General features: G+C 48.9%; 2 protein-coding genes across 5 annotated transcripts in view; one reads left to right on the plus strand and one right to left on the minus strand.

Moving 5' to 3' along the window:
- Positions 1-27,895, minus strand: part of LOC134344605 (alanine aminotransferase 2-like) — a 117,561-nt gene that overhangs the window by 81,119 nt on the left and 8,547 nt on the right. For all 4 annotated transcript variants that reach the window (XR_010017468.1, XM_063044704.1, XM_063044705.1 and 1 more), the window contains 3 exons: positions 12,519-12,608; positions 11,182-11,290; positions 8,700-8,833 (listed from right to left, as the gene is read on the minus strand). Coding sequence is in view for 3 of the 4 variants with exons in the window: in XM_063044704.1 (XP_062900774.1) it covers positions 8,700-8,833; positions 11,182-11,290; positions 12,519-12,608 (333 nt within the window). In the remaining variant the exon portion in view is untranslated. The remainder of the gene's footprint in view (positions 1-8,699; positions 8,834-11,181; positions 11,291-12,518; positions 12,609-27,895) is intronic.
- Positions 19,934-27,895, plus strand: part of LOC134344606 (protein rapunzel-like) — a 53,562-nt gene continuing 45,600 nt past the window's right edge. The window contains exon 1 of the mRNA XM_063044709.1: positions 19,934-21,447. The gene's annotated coding sequence lies outside the window, so the exon portion shown is untranslated. The remainder of the gene's footprint in view (positions 21,448-27,895) is intronic.

The following is a 27,895-nucleotide window of genomic DNA, read 5'->3' on the forward strand; positions in this document are numbered from 1 at the left end:
GCTCCTTGGCTTTGGGGAAACGCTGTTTCATTTGCCTGTATTCATGTATGGTTGAATGGCAATTAGACGAACTTGATTAATAGATACAGCAAGGATTTAGTAAACAGAACATTACAGTGCAGTACGGACGCTCAGTGCACAACGTTGTGTCAATCTTTTAACCTACTCCAACATTTCTAAAAATTTAGCCCAAATTTCTACAGATGTACCATGGAAAACATTCTAACTGGCTGCATCACTGTCTGGTGACTGCCCAGGATTGAAATAAGCTGCAAAGACTTGTAAACTTAGTCAGTTCCACCTTGAGCACTAGTCTCCGTAGTATCCAGGACATCTTCAAAGAGTGATGTTTCAGAAAGGCAGCATCCATCATTAAGGACCCCCATCACCCAGGACAGGCCCTCTTCCCATTGCTACCATCAGGGAAGAGGTACAGGAGCCTGAAGACACACACTCAATGTTTCAGGAACAGCTTCCACCCCTCTGCCATCAGATTTCTGAATGGACGTTGAACCCATCATCATTACCTCAATACTTAAATTTTTTTTTGCACTACTTATTTAATTTAACTATTTAATAGATATACACTTACTTAAAGTCATGTGTTACTTCTCTATTATTATCTATTACATTGTACACTGCCACAAAGTCAACAAATATCACGACATACTTATAGGCATCCGTTAGTCTTGTGAGACCATGGATTTGCGCCTTGGAAGGTTTCCAGGGCGCAGGCCTGGGCAAGGTTGTATGGAAAACTGGCAGTTGCCCATTCTGCAAGTCTCCCCTCTCCACGACACCGATGTTGTCCAAGAGCCGATACAGCTTGGCACCGGTGTCGTCGTAGAGCAATGTGTGGTTAAGTGCCTTGCTCAGGGGAACAACGTGTTGCCTCGGCCGAGGCTCGAACAAGCAACCTTCAGATCACTATTCCAACGCCTTAACCACTTGGCCACGTGCCAACACATCACGGCATATGCTGGTGATACTAAAACTGATTCTGAGATCAATCTAACCCTTCCCTCCCACATACCCCTCCATTTTCCCATCATCTGAGATTGAGCAATTCTCTAAGATCCAGAATGTGAATGAGGGGATATTGGTTGACAGACACTACTGGAGACCTCAGTGAACACAAGAGCTGAGGTTCTGATGTTCTATATTGCAGAGCTCAGAAAGGAGCTGTAGAGATAGACAGTGGGTACCTAGAGTGGAGGACACAGCTCAGCACATCACAAGAACCAGCCTCCCCTCCCTGGCCTTCATAAATCAAAGTATTGAGGGATGCAATGTTGAAATTACTGAGGCTTAATCTGGATTCATTTCTGCCGTTCTGCTCACCTACCTACAGCAAAGACATCAGTAAGGATGAAAGAGTGCGGAGAAAATTTACAAGGATGCTTACAGCAGGTCAGGCAGCCTCTATGGAAAGGGACAAAGTGATATCGTTTCAGGACTAATGAAGGGTCTCAGCCCGAAATGTTGACTGTTTATTGCTTGCCATAGAGTAGAAGCGCCTGACCTGCTGAGCTCCTCCAGCATTTTCTGTGTATCACTCCAGATTCCCGGCACCTACAGAATCAGAATCAGCTTTAATTTCACTGACATATGTCATGAAACGTTGTTTTGTGGCAGTAGTACAGTGCAATAGCTGATAAAAAACTATAAATTACAGTAAGTATATACGGTATATATAAAAATATAATGAAATAAGTAATGCAGAAATCAGGAAAAATTAATTGTGAGGTAGTACTCATGGGCTTGTTGTCCATTAAGAAATCAGTTGGTGGAAGGGAGGAATCTGTTCCTGAAACGCGGATTGTGTGTCTTCAGTCTCCTTGGAGGCAGATGTTGGTAAGACCTCAGACAAAGTCAGGAACCAAAAGGCTGAACATGGTGCGACTAATGTCCTGAGCTGAGTATATTTCAATACAAGAAGTATCGTAGGAAAGGCAGATGAGCTCAGGGCATGGAGCAACACTGGGAATTATGATATTGTAACCATTACTGAGACTATGTTGCAGGAGGGGCAGGGCTGGCAGCTCGGTGGTCTGGGGTTCCGTTGTTTTAGACGTGACAGAGTGGGAGGGATGACCTTACTAGTCAGGAGGAAAGTCACTGCGGTGCTCCGTCAGGACGGACTGGAGAATCTTTCTAGTGCTGAGTAAATCGAAAGGTAGGCTGTGTTAATGGGGCTATGTTACAGACCACCCAACTGTCCGGGGGGTTTAGAGGAACAAATCTGTAAAGAGATCACAGATTACTGCAAGGAACATAAAGTTGTGATAGTACAAACAAGAGAAAATCTGCAGATGCTGGAAATCCAAACAAAGCACAGAAAATGCTGGAGGAACTCAGCAGGCCAGTCAGCATCTATGGAAATAAGTACAGTCGATGCTTTGGGCCGAGACGTCAACTGTACTCTTTTCCGTAGATGTTGCCCGCCTGCTGAGCTCCTCCAGCAGGTTGCTATAGTAGGTGATTTTAACTTTCCACATATTGACTGGGAATCCCATACTGTAAAAGGTCTAGATAGGACAGAGTTTGTCAAGTGTGTTCTGGAAAGTTTCCTTATTCAGTACGTAGAAGTCCCAATGAGAGAGTGTGAGATATTGGATCTGCTGTCAGGGAATGAAAATGGGCAGGTGACAGAAGTTTGTGTGAGGGAACACTTTGCATCTAGTAATCATAATACCAGTAGTTTCAAAGTAAATATGCAAAAAAAAGATAGGTCTGATCCACAGCTGCAATTCTAAATTGGTGTAAGGTCAATTTTGATGGTGTCAGAAATGATCTGGCCAGTGCAGATTGGGATAGGTTGTTTTCTGACAAAAGTGTACTTGGTAAGTGGGAGGTCTTCAAAAGTGAAATTTTGAGACTACAAAATGTGTATGTGCCTGTCAGAATAAAAGAAGGATATCAAGCATAGGGAAACTTGGTTTTCAAGAGATATTGAGGCCCTCGTTAATAGAAAAAAGGAGGTGCATGGCAGGTAGAGGCAGGTAGGAACAAATGAGGTGCTTACAGACTACAAGAAATGCAAGAGAATACTTAAGAAAGGAATCAGGAGGGCTAAAAGAAGGCATGAAGTTGTTCTAGCAGACAAGGTGAAGGAGAATCCTAAGGGATTCTACAGAAATATTATAAGTAAAAGGATTGCAAGGGACAAAATTGGTCCTAATGAAGCCAAGAATGGTGATCCATGTATGGAGCCAAAACAGATGGTGGAGATCTTAAATGCATTCTTTACATCTGTATTTACTCAGGAGATGGGCACAGGGTCTAAAGGAATAAGGCAAAGCAGCATCAACTTCATGGACCCTGTACAGATTACAGAGCAGGAGGTGATTGGCTTTGTGCTTGATTGGTCCTGTCTGACCAATCTTATAGAGTTTGAGGAAGTTACCAGGAAATTGGATGGAGGCAAGGCAGAGGATGTTGTCTGCATGGAATTTAGTAAGGCATTTGACAGGGAGCCATAGGGGAGGTTGTTCAAAAAGGTTCTGTTGCTCGGCATTCAAGATGGGGTAGTAAATTGGATTAGACATTGGCTTTGTGGGAAAAGGCAAAGAATGGTAGTAGAGGATTGTCTCTCTGACAGGAGGCCTGTGACTAGTGGAGTGCGGCAGGGATTGGTGCTTTGTTCATTGTTGTTTGTCACCTATATCAGTGATCTGGATGATGATGTGGTTAAAAGGATCAGCAAATTTGCAGATGACACAAAGTTTGGGGTGTAGTGGACAGTGAGGAAGGCTATCATGGCTTGCAGAGGGATCTGTATCGGCTTGAAGAATGGTAGATGGAATTTAATGTAGACAAGTGTGAGGTTTTGCACTTCAGTAGGACCAGCCAGGGTAGGTCTTACAGTGAATGGTAGGACACTGAGGAGTGTGGTAGAACAAAGCGATCTGGGAATACAGGTCCATAATTCGTTGAAAGTGACGCCACAGGCAGATAGGGTCGTAAAAAGGCCTTTGACACATTGGCCTTCATAAATCAATGTATTGAGTACAGAAGATGGGATGTTAGTCTGAAGTTGTATAAGATGTTAATGAACCCTATTTTGGAGTATTGTGTGCAGTTTTGGTCACCTATGTACAGGAAAGGTGTAAACATGTGTAAGGGTTTCTTCTTTTACATTACTGCGTAGGCTAATCAAAATGGCTTCTTTGTTATGTTAACTGCTGAGAAATTTCTCTCTCTAGCAGCTTGTCTGGGTTATAGAGAGAGTTGTACTCAGTTGCTAACCAATTGGGATAGATGTTATTCTTTCTTGTGTGTCTGTAAGTGATAGTGATGCGCGGCTTTGGGGGAGAAGGCGTGATGGGGGGAGAGAGAGAGTGGACGCGATGCTGTGAGCTGGCTGATGGGGCAGACCCCCAGCCGGAGTCCGAGGTCCAGGGTCTTCGGCGAGGAGAGGAGACGAAGACAGACTCGTGTGGAGCGTCTGGTCGGCCACCGTGGTTGGTCCCAGGTGGCGGGTCGAGGTGGTCCGAGGGGAACGAATGGTGAAAAGAGGATCGTTACTAGAGCTCCAACTGTTTGTGCACGAAGAGGTTGAAATTTGATAAGTTTGGTGCCTTTTACTTTCCTTTTATATTTTATCTCTATTAATTTTATAGTTCCAGTAATATCTATAAATTGTAATTATTTACTCGTATATGGTGTATTGTCTGTTATTTGGCGGGGTGGGGTACATCACACAGCATCCACCAAAACTTGATTCCCCAGTTTGGCGGGGCCGAAGGCTGCTTCCCCTAGATGACAGCGGGTTGAGCGAGCCTGAGGCTTACCAGGAGCTACATTTGGGGGCTCGTCTGGGATTGGTTTCAGTGGGGTGCTGCATGATTGCCCTGTTTAAATCACTGCTGCTGTGTCTCTGTGGGATTGCAGTTAGTAATGTGTGTCTCTGTGGGATTGCTGGTTATTGCTGCATGCGTGTTGGGTGGGGTCTTTGAGTTCAGACTAGTGCTGACAAGTTGGTGGTGGGACCATGGGCTGTCCATACTGTTAGGAGAGAGAAGAAAGAGTGGTCTGATTCGGAGATAGTGTCTGTGAATAAATGTTCCAGCTATGGCAGGCTCTGCCTGGCTTTTGGGATATTGTCCACCCCTAAAGGGGTGGAGGCGTACGAGACGTGGGCGGAGAGGATCTCTCAGTTGTTAGATGAGTGGCAGTGCTCGGTTGAGGGAGAGCGGCAGGGATTGGTTGAAAGTTTGAGTCGGCGGTCTGTTGACGGTGTTAGAACTGTCAGGTTCAATTACCCGTAGTGACAGCTGCCAGTTATCTGAAAGAGGGGGAAAAGCTTTCAGTGTATCTTCTTTGGCTAGGAGGGCAGCTAAATTGCTTGCAGTGCCAGGGGGATCATTTCAGGGGATCAGCCCCTCCTTCAGTTGTTCAGCTGATCAGAGAGGTGTCAGGAAACTTAGTGGAGGCCAAGTGGGGGAACGGATTGGGGTCTCTGGGGGAGCACGTTCCCAGCAATGAACCAAGGAACTTCTGAAAGGAAAAGACCCTATTCCTGAAGGCTTAGAGGGACCATGCCCCAGTGTGTTGTTACAGATAGATGGAAGCTATGCTAAAGCCACCCTCGACACCGGGGCGCAGGTCAAGTTGTTGTACAGTTCGTTTTACAACTGGTTTCTGAAGCATTTACCCTTGACAACATTAAGGGCACTGGAGATTTGGGGTACCAGTGCCAGTGATTATCCAGAAGATGATTATTGGTCAGTGACACTGGAGTTCATGGGGGCATTGTCTGGGCACCCGGCGATTCGAGTTGCTTCTGAAGACGTGTGTAGTAGCCTTGCGCTGGTACCAAATTTAAACGAGAGCCGATTGTGTTACAGCCTGGGGGAAGTATCTGAGGGTGAGCCCCTCTTAGTAGACGATCCGAAAGACCACAAGGGAGGGGAGTTGACCGCTGAAGACACCTCGGTGAGAGAGAGGTCGCGGCGACTGGACCCTGTAGCCGTGGAAGACGTAGGCAGCGTGTGTGTGGATTATAGGACTCTGAACAGGCACACTGTCATTGACCGGAATACCACCCTGAGGGCCGAACACGCTATGGTCTGTTTGTGTGGTGTGATGTGGTTTAATGTGCTGGATCTGAGGAGTGGATGTTGCCAGATCCCGATGAGTGAGGCCGACAAGGAGAAGACGGCCATTATAGGTTCCCTAGGATTCTTTCAATCCGAGAAGATGCCCCAGGGCATATCCGGAGCCCCTGCAACCTTCCCGCGGGGCAGGGGGAAGACCATGGGGGATGTGGAGGTGTTTGAAGTTTTGACGTACGTGGATGATCGCCTAGGGTTTGGATTCACCTTGGGGGACGATGATGTGAGGCAAGTGCCAGAGCCCAGGACAACCACTGAAGAATTGGAGTTCATGTTCGTCAAAGTGGAGATGGGGAAACGGAATTCCGAGCCGAAACTGCGGTCATGTACTGATGAATTAATCCAGAGACGAAACCATGACCAACCTACGAAAGGATCAGCAGAAACTCAAGAAATTGATCCAGAACAGATTGGAAGAAGCTGGTGGTTGTAATTGCATCCCAGATGGAGATGGACACGAAGTGTGGGTCAGAACTGCTGAGACTGGGGCGAGAGTTGGAGGAGTCAGAGAAGAAGCTGACGTCTCGACTGCAGGATGCTGAAGAGGCTACAGAGGCAGCCCAGGCTAAGTGCTTCAGTTTGGAGAAAATCAAACAGCACCTACCCATCGAGGGAATGAGGAAGAACATGGATTCGAAGGATGATGTGCTGGATGTGCGGTACATGCTGCCTTTCACTAACTTCCCCTTGATTGAGGAAGAGACTTTTGGCCCTTCCCCCACTGAGTCAGATGTAGTGGGGAGGGCTAGCTGTGGGCAGCCTGTGTTACCGCAGGACCTGGAGGGAAAAAAACCGGTGCCCTGGACCCGGGACAGGGGCTCCGAGTTGCAGTGGGGGCACGAGTGAGAGATTGAGAGAGGAGTTGGCAAGCAGACCCGACGTATCCCCAGTAGTGTCCAAGCCTAAAGGGTTTAGGTGAGGGGATACGGAGGTCTCGGAGGATTATGAAACTCCCAGATAGGTTGGCCTATGTAGCGCCCGTGGGACCAGGCGTAATGTCCAATGTTTGGGGAGCAATGTTACTGTTTGTACCGGGATTGAGTTTTTGTGTCTGCAGGAATGGTTGGCGAGTTATTTAGAAGTCATGAGGACATAACTTTATTTGGTGGGGGGAGACTGTAACGGGTTTCTTCTTTTATGTTATTGCATAGGCTAATCAAAGTGGTTCTTTTTTATATTAGCTGCTGAGAAATTTCTCTCGCCAGCAGGTTGTCTGGGTTATAGAGAGAGTTGTATTCAGTTGTTAACCAATTGGGATAGATATTATTCTTTCTTGTGTGTCTGTAGGTGATAGTGATGCGTGGCTTTGGGGGAGAAGGCACGATGGGGACAGAGAGAGGAGACGTGATGCTGTGAGCTGGCCGATGAGGTGGACCCGAGCCGGAGTCCGAGGTCCAGGGTCTTCGGCGAGGAGAGGAGGCGAAGGCAGACTTGTGTGAAGCGTCTGGTCGACCACTGTGGTTGGTCCCAGGTGGCGGGTCGAGGCGGTCAGAAGGATTGAATAGGGGAGGGAGGATCGTTACTAGAGCTCCAACTGTTTGTACACGAAGTGGTTGAACTTTGATAAGCTTGGTGCCTTTTACTTTCCTTATCTCTATTAATTACATAGTTCCAGTAATATCTATGAATTGTAATCATTTACTTGCATATGGTGTATTGCCTATTATTTGGCAGGGTGGGGTACATCACACAGCATCCACACAAACTTGATTACCCAGTTTGGCTTCCCCTAGACGACAGTGAGTTGAGCGAGCCTGAGGCTTACCGGGGGGGCTACACAAGGTTGAAAGAGTACAGTGAAATTTTACAAGGATGCTGGCAGGTCTGGAAGACCTGAATTATAAGGAAAGATTGAATAGACTGTATTCCTTAGAACATAGAAGATTGAGAGGAGATTTGATAGAGATATACAAAATTCTGAGGGTATATATAGGACAAATGCAAGCAGACTCTTTCCACTGAGGTTGGGTGGGATTACAACCAGAGGTCATGGGTTAAGGGTGAAAGGTGAAAAGTTTAAGGGGAACATGATGGGAAGCTTTGTCGCTTAGAGGGTCGTGAGAGTGTGTTTCTCTGCTATGACTCTTGTACATCCTCTTGATGGTGGCAATGAGAAGAGGACATGTCCTGGGTGATGGGGGTCCTTAATGATGGATGCTGCCTTTCTCAGGCATCACCTTTTGAGGGTGTTCGGGGTGCTGGGGAGGCCAGAGCTCAAGATGGAGCTGACTGAGTTTACAAACTTTCTGCTGCTTTTTCTGAACCTGTGGAGTGGCCCCTCCATACCAGACGGCCATGCCACCAGTTAGAATGCTCTCCACAGTACACCTGTAGAAATCTGTCAGAGCCTTTGATGACATACCAAATCTCCTGAAACTCCTAATGAAGTATAACCACAGTCATGCCTTCTTTGGATCAATATGTTGGGCCCAGTCTCACTTACTGCACTTCCTCAGTAACCCCAGCACTTTATTCTGCATTCTGTATTTGTGTAACCCACCTCGATGTGCTGACATACGGAATGACCTGTCTGGATGGTGTGCGGACGTCGGTAATAACAGATAAGACCTGGTCTGGACTCACCATGATGGCATCACTGGCCCCCGTTGAGAGGAAGATGTCGTCCGGGTTTGATGGGATTCCGCCGTCCCGTCTCTCGATATACTTGGCCACACTCTGCCGAATGGCCTCGATGCCCTGGCTCGCGGTGTAGGCACCTGTGAGATGTGACCCCAGGAAGCTCAGCACCCGGTGACCCAAACCTTCCCCTCTCCACCCCACCTTGAGGGCTCTGCCTCCTCTTCAACCTGTCCCTCCACCTCCCCGGCACCCAGAGGGACGGAAGATGGCGGGACAGGAGCCTAGCTACATGGCAGTGTAGCGGTTAGTGCAAGGCCATTGCTGCTCGGGGCGTTGGGGTTCAGAGTTCAATTCCTGTGCCATCTGTTCACAGGGTGGGGGACAAGGGTTCAGAAAGCAGAAGGGTGGGTGGATGGTTAGAAAGTCGGAAGGGGAAGGGGCGATGACGCATCAATCCAGGAGAAGCGGGAGGCTCAGAGACGAAAGATTGGGCTTTGGGACCTAAGGCCTATCTGGCCCACGTTAACTGAGACTCCGGTCTCCCAAACTTGTCCCAATCACCAGCATTTGGCCGATATCTCTCTGAATGCTTCCTCTCTGCAGTATTGCATACAGTTCTGGTCACCCCATTATAGGAGGGATGTGGAGGCTTTGGAGAGGGTGCAGAAGAGGTTCTCCAGGATGCTGCCCGGTTTAGAGGGCGTGAGCTATCCCGAGAGGTTGGACAAACTTGGGCTGTTTTCTCTGGAGCGGTGCAAACTGAAGGGAGACCTGATGGAGGTGTACAAGATTCCGAGAGACATGGAGATAGTATCTTTTCCCCAGGGTTGAAATGTGCAATGCCAGAGGGCAGGCATTTAAGGTGAGGGGTAATGGAAGGAGATGTGAGGGGTAAGATTTTTGTAAACACAGAGAGTGGAGGCAGATACATCAGGGACTTTTAAGAGATGTTAAGAGACGCATGAATAAGAGAGAAATGGAAGAATATTGTGTAGGCAGAAGAGATTAGTTTAGTTAACCACTTGATTACTAATTGAACTGGTTTGACACAATGTCATGGTTCAAAGGGCCTGTTCCTGTGCTAGACTGATTGATGTTCAATGTCCTATCCACATACCTGTTCAAGTATTGTTTAAATGTTGTTAATGTAGACTAGGATTAATTTATTTCCCGCACATCCAGTGAAATATGTCAACCAGCACAGCCGAGGTTGTGCAGGGGCAGGCTGCAAGTGTCGCCAACTGGGGCATAGGACACTGACAGCAGCTCACCGGAGTTCTTGACCCAGGGCCATATTTCAAGCCGTCCCCATGTATAGTCCATCTTATGCTCCTAGGTGAGGATCCTTCCTCTCCCAGGGATGAGGTCCTCGGAGCTTCTGTAGCTCTGGGTTTTTACAGGATGGGGTTGCTGGCCCCATGTCCAACCCTCCTCTTTTGTAGCCGGGCTTGGGACTGTCAATGGTGGAGTTGTCTGTCTCTGCCACTCATGGTCTGATACAGCTCTTTGAGATCACATCTCTGTCTCCTTCTTTCCAGGGAAGAAGATACAGTCTACACAATCTCTTCTTGTAACTCAACACAGTGTCCCAACTTCCACACACAGTTCCCAAGTTAGGAACTGAGGAATAGAGAGAGAAAAGATAGCATAGTTGTTGGGGTCCAGAGGTTCCTTAAGGTTGTCGTAGCCGGGGGAGGTAGTGGGGACAAGCTCCCACTACCCACTACCGAGCTCCCAGTGGCATGTGCCTCAAGTAGCTTCTGACAACCAAGTTCAGCTCCCTGGCCTTCATGTGTGGCTCAATAGAACGGAATCATTTCTACCGATAGGAGAAGGGGAAAGGTCAGGGAATTGGTTCCTTAAACAGTTGCTTTGGGCAGAGGGAGCTCTTCAGCTGTGCTTAGGTACCCACCCAGGAGAAGGAAAGCTCTGATCTCAAACCTCTGCTTCTTTGCAGCTATCCCCGTGCACGGGGAAGGCTTTGGGAGTAAACCCCGAGCATCACTGCTGCAATGCTGCCGTTTCAGTCTCTGCCATTCCCTCGGATGTATCAGCTACGAGGAGAGGGGGAGCCAGCTACACGGGCAACAACTTGCTCTCAATATCGTACTGCCCAGCTTGTGTATCACATAGACAGCGGGGACACAACATCCATGGTCGACCAACAGAAAGCCTGCAACTGGGGTCCGGAGAATGAGGAGTTTGGGGAGGGGGTTCTGAGTCCAGGGAGCGAGGGGTGAGTTGCAGTTGCATTTGGGAGTGGGGTTGAGGAGAATGTGATGGGAGGAGGTAGGTACAGGGTGAAGGGGAGGTGGGATCCATGCCATGGGTAGCTTGGGATGCAATGGGATTGTCTGTGACCCTAGCCCCCACCTCCCCGGTTCATCGGTGTCTACAGAATGGGAACCGTTGGTCTCAGCGTTGGTCACCGATGTGGGACCTTGTGCACCAACCCACCACTCCAGTGAGGCCCAGCCCCTCTCACCCATGCTGTTTCCCCCACAGCTGTCGAGGATTCTCCTTGCCCTTGACTTGGCATCTTCAGGTAGTTCAGGATCACACAGGAGCTGAGGGTAGGTGCAGATGGCCAGGACCTGTGGGGGCGAGAGAGGCTGTCAGTCCCCACCCTCCCTCATTGGAGCAACGATCCGGGTGGGGTGGGGGAGATAGAGTGGTGGTACGGTTGGCAGACATGGGAAGGAGACAGGGAGAAGATGGGGCAAGAGGGGGGAGGAAACTGGGAGAAGGGAAGGAGGAGGGGGGGAAGGGTGGAGATGGGGGAGGGTGAGAGGGGCAGGGTGGGAGAGGGACTAGATGTTGGTGAGGAGAGGGAGAAGAGGGGGGGAAGAGGAGAAGACAGGGTGAAGACAGAGTGGAGTGGGCGGCGGGAGAGGGAGAAGGTGGGTAGGATAGAGGGAATATTGGTAGGAGAAGAGGGGGTAGGGAGAAAGGGGAAGGGGAGGGGGAGAGAAGATGAGGAGGGGAGGGATGGGAAGGGGAAGCAGACAGGAAGGAGGGGAAGAGATGGAGGTATGTGGAGGAATGAGGGACTAGTTGGGGATGGGAGGGTGGAGGAGATGGAGAGATGGGTAGGAAGGGGAGGAGGTGAGGTGGAGAGGGTGGAGACAACGGGGAGATGGGGAGGAAATAGATAGTTAGATAGATACTTTATTGATCCCGTTGAAATTACAGTGTCACAGTAGCATCACAAGTGCACAGGTATATAAATATTAGAAAACAAGTAGAAAGAATAAAAAATAAGTGACCTCAAACAGTCTGCAGGAGGTGGTCATCACTTCCCCGGTTATAGGTTGACTCATTATTGAGCCTGATGGCTGAGGGTAAGAGTGACCTCGTGTGACGCTCTTTGGAGCAGTGCAGTCATCTTAGACTATCACTAAAAGTGCTCTCTGTTCAGCCAAGGTGGCATGCAGAGGGTGAGGAACAGTGTCACAAGATCACAAGACAAAGGAGCAGAAGTAGGCCATTCGGCCCATCGAGTCTGCTCTGCAGCTCCCCCATGAGCTAAACTATTCCCCCATCTAGTTCCAATTTCCGGCTTTTTCCCCATATCCCTTGATACCCTGACTAATTAGATACCTGTCAATCTCCTCCTTAAACACCCTCAATGATCGGGCCTCCACAGTTGTATGTGGCAACAAATTCCACAAATCCACGACCCTCTGGCACATGGACACAGGGATGAGACAGCGTCACGTCCAGCCAAAACCTGTGGCCATGGTGACTGCGGACTTGACCCCTCAGATGTTCACCCTCAGCCCCGGGAGCACCTCCCACCCCAACAGACACCTGCCCTCTTACCTGTCGGATGAAGGTAATGGGCTTCTGACCCATGGCATGTGCATCCCCAATGTTGGCTCTGATCACTTCCGAGAAAGGTTTTTTGACACCCTGTGGAGGGACACAGCAGACTGCCCTTAGCAGAGTTCCCTGCCCACAAACTGATTAAAGTTTATTAATGTCAGATCTCGATATCAAAGCTGTCTTATCTATTTATACTTCATGCAATTTTTATGATAGTGCTCGCTATATTATTTTTCGTACTGCATTAGATGCTGAGTTACAATTATCTCACTCTCCTTTACTCTTGTGTGCTGGAAACGACATTAAACAATTTTGAACAGGAGAGGCAGTCAGTCACTTTCTCCCAAGGTAGAAATCTCAGTGCTGAGGGGATGCCCCAGCCTGGTAGCCTAGTGTTCAGCGTAATAGCATTGCAGTGCCGGTGACCTGGGTTCACGTTCACTGTGTCTGTTTTACCAGTGACCACGTGGGTTTCCTCCGGGTGCTCTGGTTTCCTCCCACTTGTCAACAGCACGTGGGGAGTTGGTTAATTAGTCTCATGGGTGTAACTGGGCCGTGCAGGCTCGTTGGGCTGGAAAGGCCTGGGACTATGTGGTATCTCTAAATACACTACATTTATGAATGAATGAATGAAATTTATTTCGGTCAGTACAAACATAACAAAAAGCATCATTTTCAATAATGATTTCATAGGACAAAATTACAACAAAAAAAAGATATTCTTTAAAATAGACTGAAAGGGTGTAGGCTGGAGCTACAGCTTATTACACCTACCCCTCTTACTTATACAGCAACCTATCTGGCGTCAATCATCACATCAAAACAGAAAATCTCATAATCTTTTAACACAAAATCCAATTCCAAGTATCATTTATTTACATTACTCCCATTCATTTTAAATCATGCATTTTATATTTGTTCATTAAATTATTTTTAAATAATTTTTAAAACTTGTTAAGTGTGGTGCACGTTTTTAAATTCTCACTTTAACTGTTTCATAGATTCACCCCTCTGACTGAAATACAATGATTTTTTTTACATTTGTTCTTATCCTTTGCTTTTGAAATATACATGTTCCTCAAATCTATTTCCAGCATCTGCAGAATTTCTGTTGTTTCCTCTCAAATCATGTTGAGTTTCTCTCATTTTAAACAACCTTTGGGTACTTTGTGGTAGCTGTCCATTTTTTACTGTATACATAGTTTGTATTATGTATGTAGAATTAGGAGAGGCACAGAAAGGGTGAATGTACATTCCCAGGGCTGGGGAATCAAGACCCGGAGAGCACAGGGCCAGTTAAGTCATTATTTACAGCCTTGGGTTCACGGACCCTTTGGTTAATGGTAACCGCTCATGGTATGAAAAAGGGTGCAAAGTCCTGATTTAGAGATACAACATGACACAGGCCCTCCTGGCACTGCCCAGCAACACCCTAGTTAACCCTGGCCTAATCACGGGACAATTTACCATCACCAACTAACCAGCACACCTTTGGACTGTGGGAGGAAACCGCAGCACTCGAAGGAAATCCACGCGTACACAGGAAGAAGATGCAAACCTTCTTACAGAGGACGGCGGAATTGAACTCTGAACTCCGACACCCTGAGCTGTAATAGTGACATGCTCAGTGTAACACTACCGTGGTCCCCCAGAGTGGGAGGAGAATGGGACCTGAGGGCAACTTTTTACACACAGAGGCTGGTAGATATGTGGAACGAGCTGCCAGACAGTGTTTGATGCAGGTACAGTTGTATCATTTAAAATGTACTTGGACAGATACAAGGATGGGAAAGATGAGAGTGATTAGTTTCATCTGTCACATGTATATTGAAACACTGGGCGATGGGGTGGAGATACGTCTTTATCAAAGGAGGTGTGAGGCGCTCCTTTCTTCCGCTAACCCGCAGGTCACCCATGGGCGAGGCGTAGCACCTGTTCAGCTCACCGGTCAGGGGCACATGAAGCCATGGGAGCAGGTAATGGACGGTCGTATGAGCTGCCGGTGCAGATCGCAAGTCCTGGTTACGTGACCACCGACACTGGGCAGAGAATCTCTGAGGAGTATTGATCATGGCTGGGGGGTCACCCGTCTTGTAAAGACACTGCCCAGAAGAAGGCGATGGCAAACCACTGCGGCAGAAAAATTTGCCCAGAACAATCATGGAGATGGAAAGCCTATGGTGGCCCACGGCATGTGACACGGCACAGAACGATGATGAAACGTACGGTGAAGTGCTTCGATCGCGTCAGTGACCAACACAGTCCAGGGATGTGTTGGAGGCAGCCCACAAGTGTCGCCGTGCTTCCAGCACGAACATTGCATGCCCACAGCTTACTAACCCTAACCCGTATGCCTTTGGAATGTGGGAGGAAACCGGAGCACCCGGAGGAAACCACGTTATCACGGGGAGAGTGTACAAGCCCCTGACAGACGGTGGTAGTAACCTGGTAGGCCTCAGTTTAGTTCGGAGAACTGTTATTTGCTTCTATAGCTTGTACGATCTTTTATGTTCTTTTTTTAATTGGGTTCTTTGGGTTTCTTGCTTTGTGGCTGCCTGTCAGTAGACAAATCTCAAGGTGTATAATTTACATTCTTTGATAATAAATGTACTTTGGATCTTGAATCTTGGTAGGAATTGAATACCAATTTTGGGCACTGTGACGCGTTATGTTAACCTGCTAATCTACTGTACCACTCTTAGGAACGAGAGCGGCAACTTCTTCACCCAGAGGGATCAGTGTATGGAACGAGCTGACGGAGAACTGGTTGAAGCAGGTACATTAACAACATTTAAAAGGTAGTTGTACATGGATAGGAACGGTTTAGAATGAGGTTTCCCAACTATTTTTATGCCATGGACCAATACCATTAAGCAAGGGGTTGTGAACCCCTGATAAAGAAGGTAGTGGGACTGGCTCAGGGAGACATCTTGGTCAGTATGAATCAGTCGGGCTCCAGGGTCAATCTCCATGTTGTCTGAGTCTCTGACACTGCTAGTGTCTGAGGCATGTTCTTAAGGAACTCAGCAAACATCATATTGTGTGGTTGTGGCTATCCCTCGAGGTGGAGGATGATGGTCTTCATTCTGAAGCAGCCCACAGAGTGAAGACGCCTGCGCGTGTATTTGTTTAACGTGTACTTGATGTTGCACTCCAAGAAGCACACGATACTTCACAAATCAGCCAACTGATTCCAATGGCATGGAAACCACGGCGACTGGAGCTGATGGATTTGTTGCAGCTTTCATCCGCCTTCACAGCCGTTGAGTTCGAAGTATCTTCGTCTGCCTGTTCCACCGTTGAGGTCTTGGTCGCATTGTTCTTTGTCAGGGACCTCACCCTCGACCTTACCGCCATGGGTGACCCTACCAGGAGCATAGCTCCAGATGACATTGCTCTCAGGATCACAGGACCACACAAGCTTCTCCACCAGGACAAGGTGACAATCCAGAGAGAAGAGTTGTGTGGTGGGATGCATGGTAAGGGCGACATGGTAGCACAGTGGCTAAGCACAGCCAGTGACCCAGGTGCAGTTCCTCCTGCTGTCTCTGAGGAATTGATAGGCTCTGCCTGTGACCGCGTGGATTTCCTCCAGGTGCTCTGGTTTACTCTCGCGTTCCAACGATGTATGGGCTAGGGTTAATAGATTGTGGATGTGCTTTGCTGATACTGGAAGCATTGTGAAATTTGCAGGCTGCCCTCACTGCATCCCCAGACTGTGTTGGTTGCTGATGCCAATGATACATTTCATTATTTTGATGTATGTGTGACAGATAAAGCAAATCTTAAATATCGAAAGGATGTGTTAAGATGCTACTGTGGGGGTCTCAGCAGTGTACTTGTTAGTGCAATGCCATCACAACTTGGGGCATCAGAGTTCAATGCCGGGCTCCTCTGTGTCCTTCTCAGGGAACGCTTGGGCTTTTCCCCACGAGATCCAGTTTCCTCTCGCACTCCAAACATGTACGGGGAAGGTTAATTGGTCATTGTAAATTGTTCTGTAATTGGCTTACAGTTAATTCGGGGTTAACATAGAACATAGAAATCTACAGCACATTACAGGCCCTTCGGCCCACAATGTTGTGCTGACCATGTAACCTACTCTAGAAGCTGCCTAGAATTTCCCTACCGCATAGCCCTCTATTTTTCTAAGGTCCGTGTACCTATCTAAGAGGCTCTTAAAAGACCCCATCGTACCCGCCTCCACCACTGTTGCCAGCAGCCCCTTCCACACACTCACCACTCTCTGCGTAAAAAACTTACCCCTGACATCTCCTCTGTACCTATTTCCAAGCACCTTAAAACTGTGTCCTCTCATGCTAGCCATTTCAGCCCTAGGAAAAAGCCTCTGACTATCCACACGATCAATGCCTCTCATCATCTTACACACCTCTATCAGGTCACCTCTCATCCTCTGTCACTCCAAGGAGAAAAGACCGAGTTCACTCAACCTATTCTCATAAGGCATGCTCCCCAATCCAGGCAACGTCCTTGTAAATCTCCTCTGCACCCTTTCTATAGAATCCAGTACTATCGTTGAGGGTTTCTGGGGAGCGCAGCTCGAAGGGGCTCCTTCTGCACTGTATCGCGGAATAAACAAACAAACAAATAACTAGATAGATATAGATGGACGGATGGATGGATAGATAGATAGATATATAGAGGTTCCCACAGCAAGGATTCAGGGGGTGTTCAGAGGGGTGACCCTCTCTGCCTGACAGGTACACATCTGGCCACCTCCCTCGGCGGATTGTGGGATTGCACTGTGCACCCATGACTGCTACACCTCACAGCAGCTGAAGACCAGGGTGTGTGCAAGTTACAGAGTATCGTTAACAGCCAAAGGGTATTGATTACTGCAGGTCCGCAGCAGCAACACAAGCCTGGCCTTGTACTGAGACACTGTGTGAGCTTACAGCACTGGGAGAGGCAGTACAGTACTCACCTTCGGAGATGACGCTCCTACCCCTCCACTTCCTGGTTCAGAGAGCCAGTTGTCAGTGAGTCACACATCAAGATTTCATAACTCTCTGAAAGTTGTTAGGGTGGTTAAAAGGCAAACGGCCTGCTTTCCTTTATCAGTGAAAACATCTTTCCCTCACCTTTCCTCTGCTTCTATCCCCCACTCTGGTCTCTTCTCCCCACCTGCCTGTCACCTCGCCCTGGTGCCCAGTCTCCTCCCCATCTCCCATGATCCACTCTCCTCTCCTATCAGGTTCCTCCTTCTCCAGCCCTTTACCTTTCCCACCACCTGGTCTCACCTATCACCTTCCCTGCCCCCACCTTCTCATTCGGGCATCTTGCCCTTGCCCTCTCAGTCCTGGGTCTCGGTCCAAAACGTTGACTGTACTCTCTCCCATAGCCGCTGCCTGGCCTGCTGAGGTGCTCCAGCATTTCCTGTGTGTTGCTCGGATTTCTAGCATCTGCCAAATCTCATGTGCTTTTCAGTGAAGTTGCAGCTTTGTAAAGCTCAGGCTAGCCAGCACCCGGAGTGTTGCAGACAGGTCGGGATGCCCGATCACAGGGAGGATGTCGAGGATTTGGAGAGGGCGCGGAAGAGGTTTACCAGGAAGCTGCCTGAACTACGGGGCCTGTGCTGTACCGAGAGGCTGGATAGACTTGGGTTGTTTTTCCTGGAGCGTCGGAGGTTGAGAGGGGAGCTGATAGACATTTGCAAGATTATGAGAGGCTTACATGGAGTAGACAGGCAATATCTTTTCCCTAGGGTTGAAATATCTAATGCCGGAGGGTATGCATTTAAAATGAGAGAGGGTAATTTCACAGCAGATGGGAGGGGTGTATTTTTTTACGCACAGCGAGTGTTGGGTGCCTGGAATGAGCTGCCTGGGGTGGTTGTAGAGGCAGATACATCAGGGACTTCTAAGAGATATTTAGATAGATACATGAAGGATATGGACATTGTGTCGGCAGAAGAGATTAGTTGGTTATTCAATGACTAATAACAGTACAGCATTGTAGGCCAAAGGGCCCGTTCCTGTTCGGTGCTGGTCCATGTTCTATAATACAGGAACTCAGCTGATCAGGCACTGTCTCTGGAAATTAATTAAGAGTCGACGTTTTGGGCCGGGACCTTTCTTCAGGACTGGGAAGAACGGTGGCAGAAGTCAGAAGAAGCCGCTGAATTCAAATTTCCAGCATCCGCAGAACCTCTTGTGCTGAATCCTGGCTGTGGCTTAACCTGCAGTGGGGGGCTGGCGTACACTATCAGCTCCACAACCCTCCCCAGCATTGAGAACATCTTCAAACGACAATGCCTCAGGAGAGTGTGCAGCGCGGGGGCAAGCTCCCTCCTCGCTGGGGAGGTGGCACAGGAGCCAGACCCACACTCACTACTTGGGGAACTTTTCTTCCCCTCTGCCATGAGCTTGCTGAATGGACAATGAACTCTATTTTCATCTCTTTCTTCACCACCTGTTTATATTTTATATATATTTCTTCTTTAGCTCTTGTGTTTTCAAGAGAGGCCAGCAAAACAAGTTCCAGACACAGTGGTTCCCTCCCCTGTAAGTGAAGCCACAGCTGTTGGACACGTGTTGTAAACAAGCTAATGCACTGATGGGGCCATGTACAGGAATCTTCACTCCTCCAGTGTGTGGAGGGAGTTTCACTCTGTGTCTGACCCCGGGAGTGTGTGATGGGACGGTGTGGAGGGAGTTTCACTCTGTGTCTGACCCCGGGAGTGTGTGATGGGACGGTGTGGAGGGAGTTTCACTCTGTGTCTGACCCCGGGAGTGTGTGATGGGATGGTGTGGAGGGTGTTTCACTCTGTGTCTGACCCCGGGAGTGTGTGATGGGACGGTGTGGAGGGATTTTCACTCTGTGTCTGACCCCGGGAGTGTGTGATGGGACAGGTATGGAGGGAGTTTCACTCTGTGTCTGACCCCGGGAGTGTGTGATGGGACGGTGTGGAGGGAGTTTCACTCTGTGTCTGACCCCGGGAGTGTGTGATGGGACGGTGTGGAGGGAGTTTCACTCTGTGTCTGACCCCGGGAGTGTGTGATGGGACGGTGTGGAGGGAGTTTCACTCTGTGTCTGACCCTGGGAGTGTGTGATGGGACGGTGTGGAGGGAGTTTCACTCTGTGTCTGACCCCGGGAGTGTGTGATGGGACGGTGTGGAGGGAGTTTCACTCTGTGTCTGACCCCGGGAGTGTGTGATGGGACGGTGTGGAGGGAGTTTCATTCTGTGTCTGACCCCGGGAGTGTGTGATGGGACGGTGTGGAGGGAGTTTCACTCTGTGTCTGACCCCGGGAGTGTGTGATGGGACGGTGTGGAGGGAGTTTCACTCTGTGTCTGACCCCGGGAGTGTGTGATGGGACGGTGTGGAGGGAGTTTCACTCTGTGTCTGACCCTGGGAGTGTGTGATGGGACGGTGTGGAGGGAGTTTCACTCTGTGTCTGACCCCGGGAGTGTGTGAAGCGATAGTGTGGAATGACCCCAAGCTGGTGAATTCACAGAGGATGGAGGGTCACGGATGTGTGCGGCGACTGGGTGGGGGAGGGGGGGACTGGTTGCATCTGGCCCACAAGTAGGCTGGTATCTCTTCCAAGTTCCAGTGTCTGTAGCTTTGCAGAAAGAGGCGTCATTCATCGTTCAGACACCCGACCCCAGGCCTCCCCACATCACCCAGGCCGTGCCCTCTCCTCATGGACACCATTGAGGAGATACAGGAGCCTGAAGACACACACTTGACGTTTCAGGGACAGCTTCTTCCATCCGCCATCAGATTCCTGAATGGACAATGAACCCATGAACACCACCTCCCTTTTTTTCTGCTGTCTTTTTCCATTACATATTTAACTTAATTTTTGGCATAAAGCTGGATGAACTCAGAATTCTGCATGTTCCTATAGCTCCCTGTGAGTCATTGCAGACTTCAGCAGGTTGAACACGGACAGAGAAAATTCCCAAGGATGTTGTCAGGAATGGTTTAATCGGACAGGGTACAGGCCCCAGACCGTGCTGAGGTGATTGAACCCAATGTTGGGACGGAGATTTAAACATCGGGCCGAAGTGGACAGGGCTGGTACAGCCTGACTCGAGGGGGGTGGGATCCAGACCCCAGAGCATTTCGAGGCGACTGAACTCAACGTTGATTTAGGCGCTGGGCTGGATTGAAAAGGTCAGGGTGGCGGGGCCGAAGTGAGGGACTGGTTCAGATCGCTGCTCCACGAAGTGGACTGGGCTCTGTGCTGAACTCTGCGACTCTCTCACGGGCTTCAGTTCAGAAACGCTACTCGCTTGTGGGTTTTTTCCCTCTACACATTGGGTGTCTGACAATCTTATTTTATATATTAGTATATTATTTTATTTTATACAGGTTCTTTTGGGATTCTTTGTTTTGTGGCTGCCTGTTAGGAGACGAGTCACAAGGCCATATAATGTATACTTACTTTGGTCATACATGTACTTTGAACTTTGTTTCCTGGAGCAGAGGATACTGAGGGGAGATTTGATAGTTATACAAAATTATGAGGGATATCAACAGGGTAAATGCAAGCAGGCTTTTTCCACTGAGGCTTGTAAGACTAGAGCTGGAGGTCATGGGTTAAAGGTGAAAGATGAAATATTCTAAGGGGAAAATCAGGGGAAACGTCTTCACTCAGAGGGTGGAGAGAGTGTGGAGCGAGCTGCCAGTGGAATTGATGGATGCAGGCTTGACTGCAACATTGAAGAGAAGTTTGAATACTAGTTGGATGGCAGGGATAAGGAGAGCCATGGTCTGCGTGCAGGTCAATGGCACAACTCTTATTCTTTCTTAGAGCTACGGCATAGTACCAGCTCTTTCTCACCCAGCAGGCCTGCGCCACGAAATTGCACCCACGCGACCGATTAACCTGCTAAACCTTGCGTCTTTGGACTGTGGGAGGAAACCAGAGCACCCGGAGGAAACCCACGTGGTCTTGGTGAGAACAGTCAAGTTCGTTACAGTAGCGAGAATGGAACCTGGGTCACTGGCGCTGTCACATGCCATCCGCAATGCTACCCCTCGGTAGAGTGGCATGGATTAGATGGGCTGAAGGGTGTTTCTGTGCTATGGTGCTCCTTGTCTATGAAAGGAGAGCTTTCTAAGTGCGCTCCCAGACTGGGAGCTACCCTTGACCTTGGCACTGAACCATGGTGACACTGGCACCAAGCCAGTTCGTGGCCGTGCAGCTGGGCCAGAGAGAGTTCACTGAGGCCATTGTCAGAGAGCTGGCACTAGAGAGGAGCCTACGTGCCCTCTCACTGACTCCAGTCGGACCCTGAGAACAAGGTGCAGTTACAGCATGCCCCTGGGACGAGACCGGGGAAGGAGGAAACTGCACTTTGCACAGTGGTTGTGAGTTTCCCGTACCTACCGTGACAGCCTGCAGCTGAACGAAAGGTGACATTCTTGTACTTCAATAATAAACTTACTTTCAACTTTGAACCTAGAACTCAGAGAAACTCAGGAGTTCTGGCAGCCTCTATGAAAGGGAATAAACAGTTGACATTTCGGGCCAAGACCCTTCATCAGGACTGGGCAGAAGCCTGAATAGGAAGGTGGTGGGCGGGGGAGGCGGTAGGGAGGTGTACAAGATGGCAGCTGATAGGCGAGACCAGGTGAGGGGAATGAAGTAAGAAACTGTGAGGTGGTAGGTGGAAGAGGTAAAGGGTTGAAGTTACCATAACTAGAGAGAAGGTTCTTGGGAAACTGCAAGGTTTGGACCAGATGGTGTACACCCCAGGGTTCTGAAAGAGGTGGCTGAAGAGATTGTGGAGCATTAGTAATGGCCCTTCAAAAATGACTAGATTCTGGAATGGTTCCAGAAGACTAGAAAGTTCCAAATGTCACTGCATCTTTAAGAAGGGAGAGAGGCAGAGAAAGAAAACTATAGGCCAGTTAGTCTGACCTCAGTGGTTGGGAAGAAGTTGGAGTGGATTGTTAAGGATGTGGTTTTGGGTCACTTGGAAGGCCTATGATAAAATAGGCCATAGTCATCATGGTTTCCTCAGGGGAGAGTCTTGCCTGACAAATCTGTTGAAATTATTTGAAGAAATAACAAGCAGGATAGACAAAGGAGAATGGGTTGATATGTACCTGGATTTTCAGAAGGCCTTTGACGAGGTGCCACACATGAGGCTGCTTAACAAGCTAGGAGCCCCTGGTATTACAGGAGAGATTCTAGCGTGGATAACGCAGTGGCTGATTGGCAGGAGGCAAAAAGTGGGAATAAAGGGAGCCTTTTCTGGCTGGCTGGCAGTGGTGTTCCACAGGGGTCTGTGTTGGGTCCAGTTCTTTTTATGTTACATGTCAATGATTTGGATGAAGAGATCGAAGGCTTTGCAGATGATACAAAGATAGGTGGAGGGGCAGGTAGTTTACAGGAAGTAGAGAGGCTGCAGAAGGACTTAGAGAGATTAGGAGAATGGACTCTCAGTAGGGGAGAGGGATATTGAGCTGCCAGGAGTTCACGTTGGACACTTTCCTATGGTCTTATGGTCTAAATATTGGCAGTTTTCTTTTCACCATTTTTGCTAATTTTTGTAAGTTTGATTTTTTTTGGTGCACCAAATAAGCACCCCCTGCACAAAAGTGCCAATGATTCCAGCCATCTAATTTTCTGTGGTCAAAACTTAAGTTTCATAACATATCAATTTATGGTGAATGCCCCAAGAAGATGAATCTCGGGTCGTAGATGGTGACATGTATGTACTTTGATAGTAAATTCACTTTGAACCCAGCACTCGATCAATCCCTCCAGAGCTCACAGGAGTAACCCAGGCATAACACCACGACAGTGTCAGTGATTCCTGCCGCTGACTGTAAGGAGGGTGTATGTTCTCCCGTGACCGCATGAGTTCTGTCCGGGCAATCTGGCTTCATCCCAAAGTCCAAAGATGTACGGGATAGGATCATGCTGCATTGGCACGGGAGCATGGCATCACAGTAGGTTAAAGGGTCGGATTGCCCTGCCACAGACTGCGGTGGAGGCCAAGTCCGTGGGTATATATAAGGCAGAAGTTGATCATTCAGGGCATCAAAGGAAATGGTGAGAAGGCAGGTGTATGGGGTTGAGTGGGATCCAGGATCAGCCTTGGGATGGAATGGTGGAGCAGACTCAATGGGCTGAATGGCCTAATTCTGTTCCTACGTCTTATGGTCTTATGGTCTTATGGTCTTCTGGTATCTTGCCAAGTTTCAAGTAAGTATCCTGTGTGTAGTTTGTAAGGTAAATTCCATGAAACCAGATAAGATAGCATCAGTGAACGTGCAGAAGTGCTTGCATGAGAGGACTGGGGAACAAGTGACATTACCACGTTAATGACTAATCTAATGTCAAAGTGCGAGGCTTGCTATGGATTCTGAAATGGTTTTTTTCAGTGATGCATGAGAAAGGAAACTGAACTTTGTCAAGCAGTCAGCTCTTGTAAAAGTGTATGTGGGGGTGTTGTGTACACCCGGTGAGTGACGGGGTGTTGTGTATATCTGGTGTATGTGGGGGTGTTGTGTACACCCGGTGAGTGACGGGGTGTTGTGTACACCCGGTGAGTGACGGGGTGTTGTGTACATCCGGTGTGAGTGGGGGTGTTGTGTACATCCGGTGAGAGTAGGGGTGTTGTGTACATCCGGTGAGTGACGGGGTGTTGTGTACATCCGGTGTGAGTGGGGGTGTTGTGTACACCCGGTGAGTGACGGGGTGTTGTGTACATCTGGTGTGAGTGGGGGTGTTGTGTACACCCGGTGAGTGACGGGGTGTTGTGTACATCCGGTGTGAGTGGGGGTGTTGTGTACATCCGGTGAGAGTAGGGGTGTTGTGTACATCCGGTGAGTGACGGGGTGTTGTGTACATCCGGTGTGAGTGGGGGTGTTGTGTACACCCGGTGAGTGACGGGGTGTTGTGTACATCTGGTGTGAGTGGGGGTGTTGTGTACACCCGGTGAGTGACGGGGTGTTGTGTACACCCGGTGAGTGACGGGGTGTTGTGTACATCCGGTGTGAGTGGGGGTGTTGTGTACATCCGGTGAGAGTAGGGGTGTTGTGTACATCCGGTGAGTGACGGGGTGTTGTGTACATCCGGTGTGAGTGGGGGTGTTGTGTACACCCGGTGAGTGACGGGGTGTTGTGTACATCTGGTGTGAGTGGGGGTGTTGTGTACACCCGGTGAGTGACGGGGTGTTGTGTACATCCGGTGTGAGTGGGGGTGTTGTGTACACCCGGTGAGTGACGGGGTGTTGTGTACATCCGGTGAGTGACGGGGTGTTGTGTACATCTGGTGTGAGTGGGGGTGTTGTGTACACCTGGTGAGTGACGGGGTGTTGTGTACATCCGGTGTGAGTGGGGGTGTTGTGTACACCCGGTGGGTGACGGGGTGTTGTGTACATCCGGTGTGAGTGGGGGTGTTGTGTACACCTGGTGAGTGACGGGGTGTTGTGTACATCCGGTGAGAGTGGGGGTGTTGTGTACACCCGGTGAGTGACGGGGTGTTGTGTACATCCGGTGAGAGTGGGGGTGTTGTGTACACCCGGTGAGTGACGGGGTGTTGTGTACATCCGGTGTGAGTGGGGGTGTTGTGTACACCCGGTGAGTGACGGGGTGTTGTGTATATCTGGTGTGAGTGGGGGTGTTGTGTACACCTGGTGAGTGACGGGGTGTTGTGTACATCTGGTGTGAGTGGGGGTGTTGTGTACACCCGGTGAGTGACGGGGTGTTGTGTACATCTGGTGTGAGTGGGGGTGTTGTGTACACCCGGTGAGTGACGGGGTGTTGTGTACACCCGGTGATTGATGGGGTGTTGTGTACATCTGGTGTGATTGGGGGTGTTGTGTACACCCGGTGAGTGACGGGGTGTTGTGTACATCTGGTGTGAGTGGGGGTGTTGTGTGTGCTCCTCTGTGTTCTGAACAGAGTCATTTCAGTGGGACTGTTGTGAAACATTGTGGAAGGAGAGTGCAGGCTGGAGCTGTTTGCGGAGCTATTTCAGTGTCTGGAATGTGTTGCCTGTTTACTCAGTGGAACAGCTGATATCGGGATTGGTGTAGTGAAATTGGAGACAATGAAGAGGAGTTGAGAAAGACAATAGAATCTGCTCAGCCTGGGGGGATCCAGAGCAAATCGGAACTGAAGTATAAATTGCACAAGATACGTCAGTGACAATAAACCTGAGAAGGGTCAGCAGGGAGGCTGAAGGGTCTGTTTCAGAGCTGTATGCTCATACTGCGGGTTTCCTTGTCAGGTTGCATAAAGCTTGCACCCTGTGTGCATTCCATAAGATATAGGAGCTGAATTAGGCCATTCAGCCCATTCGCCATTCCATCAGGGCTGAGTTTTTATCTTGACCCCATCCTCCCCCCTTCTTCCCATAACGCTTAACCCCTTACTAATCGGCAACCTATCAATCACATGAAAGGTGCTGGCAATTTTGAGCAACACACACCAAACTCTTGTGAAACTAAGCAAGGATGACAGTCCTGATGACTTGCTGTCCTCCAGCATTTTGTGTGTTGCTCAAGAACCTACTGGTCTCTGCCCAGGGACTTGACTTCCATAACAACAGACTCACTGAGAAATTTCTCCTCATTGTTCTAAATGCACTCCCACTCTGAGTTATTCTGAGCCTCTGCCCTCTTCTGTCCTAGACTCAGCCACGATAGGAAACATCCTCCCAACACCCACTCTGTCTGGGCCTTTCAAAATTCAATAGGCTGTGATCCTCACACGCCACATCCTGACTCCATTGCGCAGGCTCAGAGACATCAAAGGTCCTCAGACTATATGTTAACCCTCCCCTTCCCGAGATTTTATCATCCCTGCATTTGCTGAGCTGTGAAGTGGAAGCAGAGGACCCTGTGTAAATGCCAGGCTGTATACCTGTACACAACCTGTACACCTGTATGCAGCCCATATGCCTGTATACAACCTGTACACTTGTACACAGCCCATATACCTGTACACAACCTGTACACCTGTACGCAGCCCATATACCTGTACACAACCTGTACACCTGTACGCAGCCCATATGCCTGTACACATCCTGAATACCTGTACACAGCCCATTTACCTGTACACAACCTGTACACCTGTACACAGCCCATATACCTGTACACATCCTGAATATCTGTACACAGCCCATATACCTGTACACAACCTGTACACTTGTATGTAGCCCATATACCTGTACACAACCTGTACACCTGTACACAGCCCATATACCTGTACACAACCTGTACACCTGTACACAGCCCATATACCTGTACACCTGTACGCAGCCCATATGCCTATACACAACCTGTACACCTATACACCTGTACACAGCCCATATACCTGTACACATCCTGAATACCTGTACACAGCCCATTTACCTGTACACAACCTGTACATCTGTGCACAGCCCATATACCTGTACACATCCTAAATATCTGTACACAGCCCATATACCTGTACACAACCTGTACACCTGTATGTAGCCCATATACCTGTACACAACCTGTACACCTGTACACAGCCCATATACCTGTACACAACCTGTACACCTGTACACAGCCCATATACCTGTACAAAACCTGTACACCTGTACACAGCCCATATACCTGTACACAACCTGTACACCTGTACACAGCCCATATACCTGTACACAACCTGAACACCTGTACACAGCCCATATACCTGTACACCTGTACACAACCTGTACACAGCCCATATACCTGTACACATCCTGTACACCTGTACGCAGCCCATATAACCTGTACACATCCTGAATACCTGTACACAGCCCATTTACCTGTACACAACCTGTACACCTGTACACAGCCCATATATCTGTACACAACCTGTACACCTGTATGCAGCCCATTTACCTGTACACATCAATACCTGTACACAGCCCATTTACCTGTACACAATCTGTACACCTGTACACAGTCCATACACCTGTACACAACCTGTACACCTGTACACAGCCCATATACCTGTACACCTGTATGCAGCCCATATACCTGTACACAACCTGTACACAGCCCATATACCTATACACAACCTGTATACCTGTTCACATCCCATATACCTGTACACATCCCGTATACCTGTTCACATCCCGTATACCTGTACTCAGCCCGTATACCTGTTCACATCCCGTATACCTGTATTCATCCCGTATACCTGTACTCATCCCGTATACCTGTACTCAGCCTGCAAGATTGGTGTAGAAGTAAATAACTTTGGATGTAGAGAACTTGTGGGATGTGTGCTGGAGAGTACACTGACTGGTTGTATGGAAACACTAGTGCCCTTGTCCAAAAAGGGCTCCAAAAAGCAGTGAATACAGCCCAGTCCATCACAGGTAAAGTCCTCCCCACCACTGAGCTCATCCACATGGAGCTCAGTTGCAGAAA

This window comes from Mobula hypostoma, chromosome 3 (genome assembly GCF_963921235.1).
Source record: "Mobula hypostoma chromosome 3, sMobHyp1.1, whole genome shotgun sequence".
Taxonomy (NCBI): domain Eukaryota; kingdom Metazoa; phylum Chordata; class Chondrichthyes; order Myliobatiformes; family Myliobatidae; genus Mobula; species Mobula hypostoma.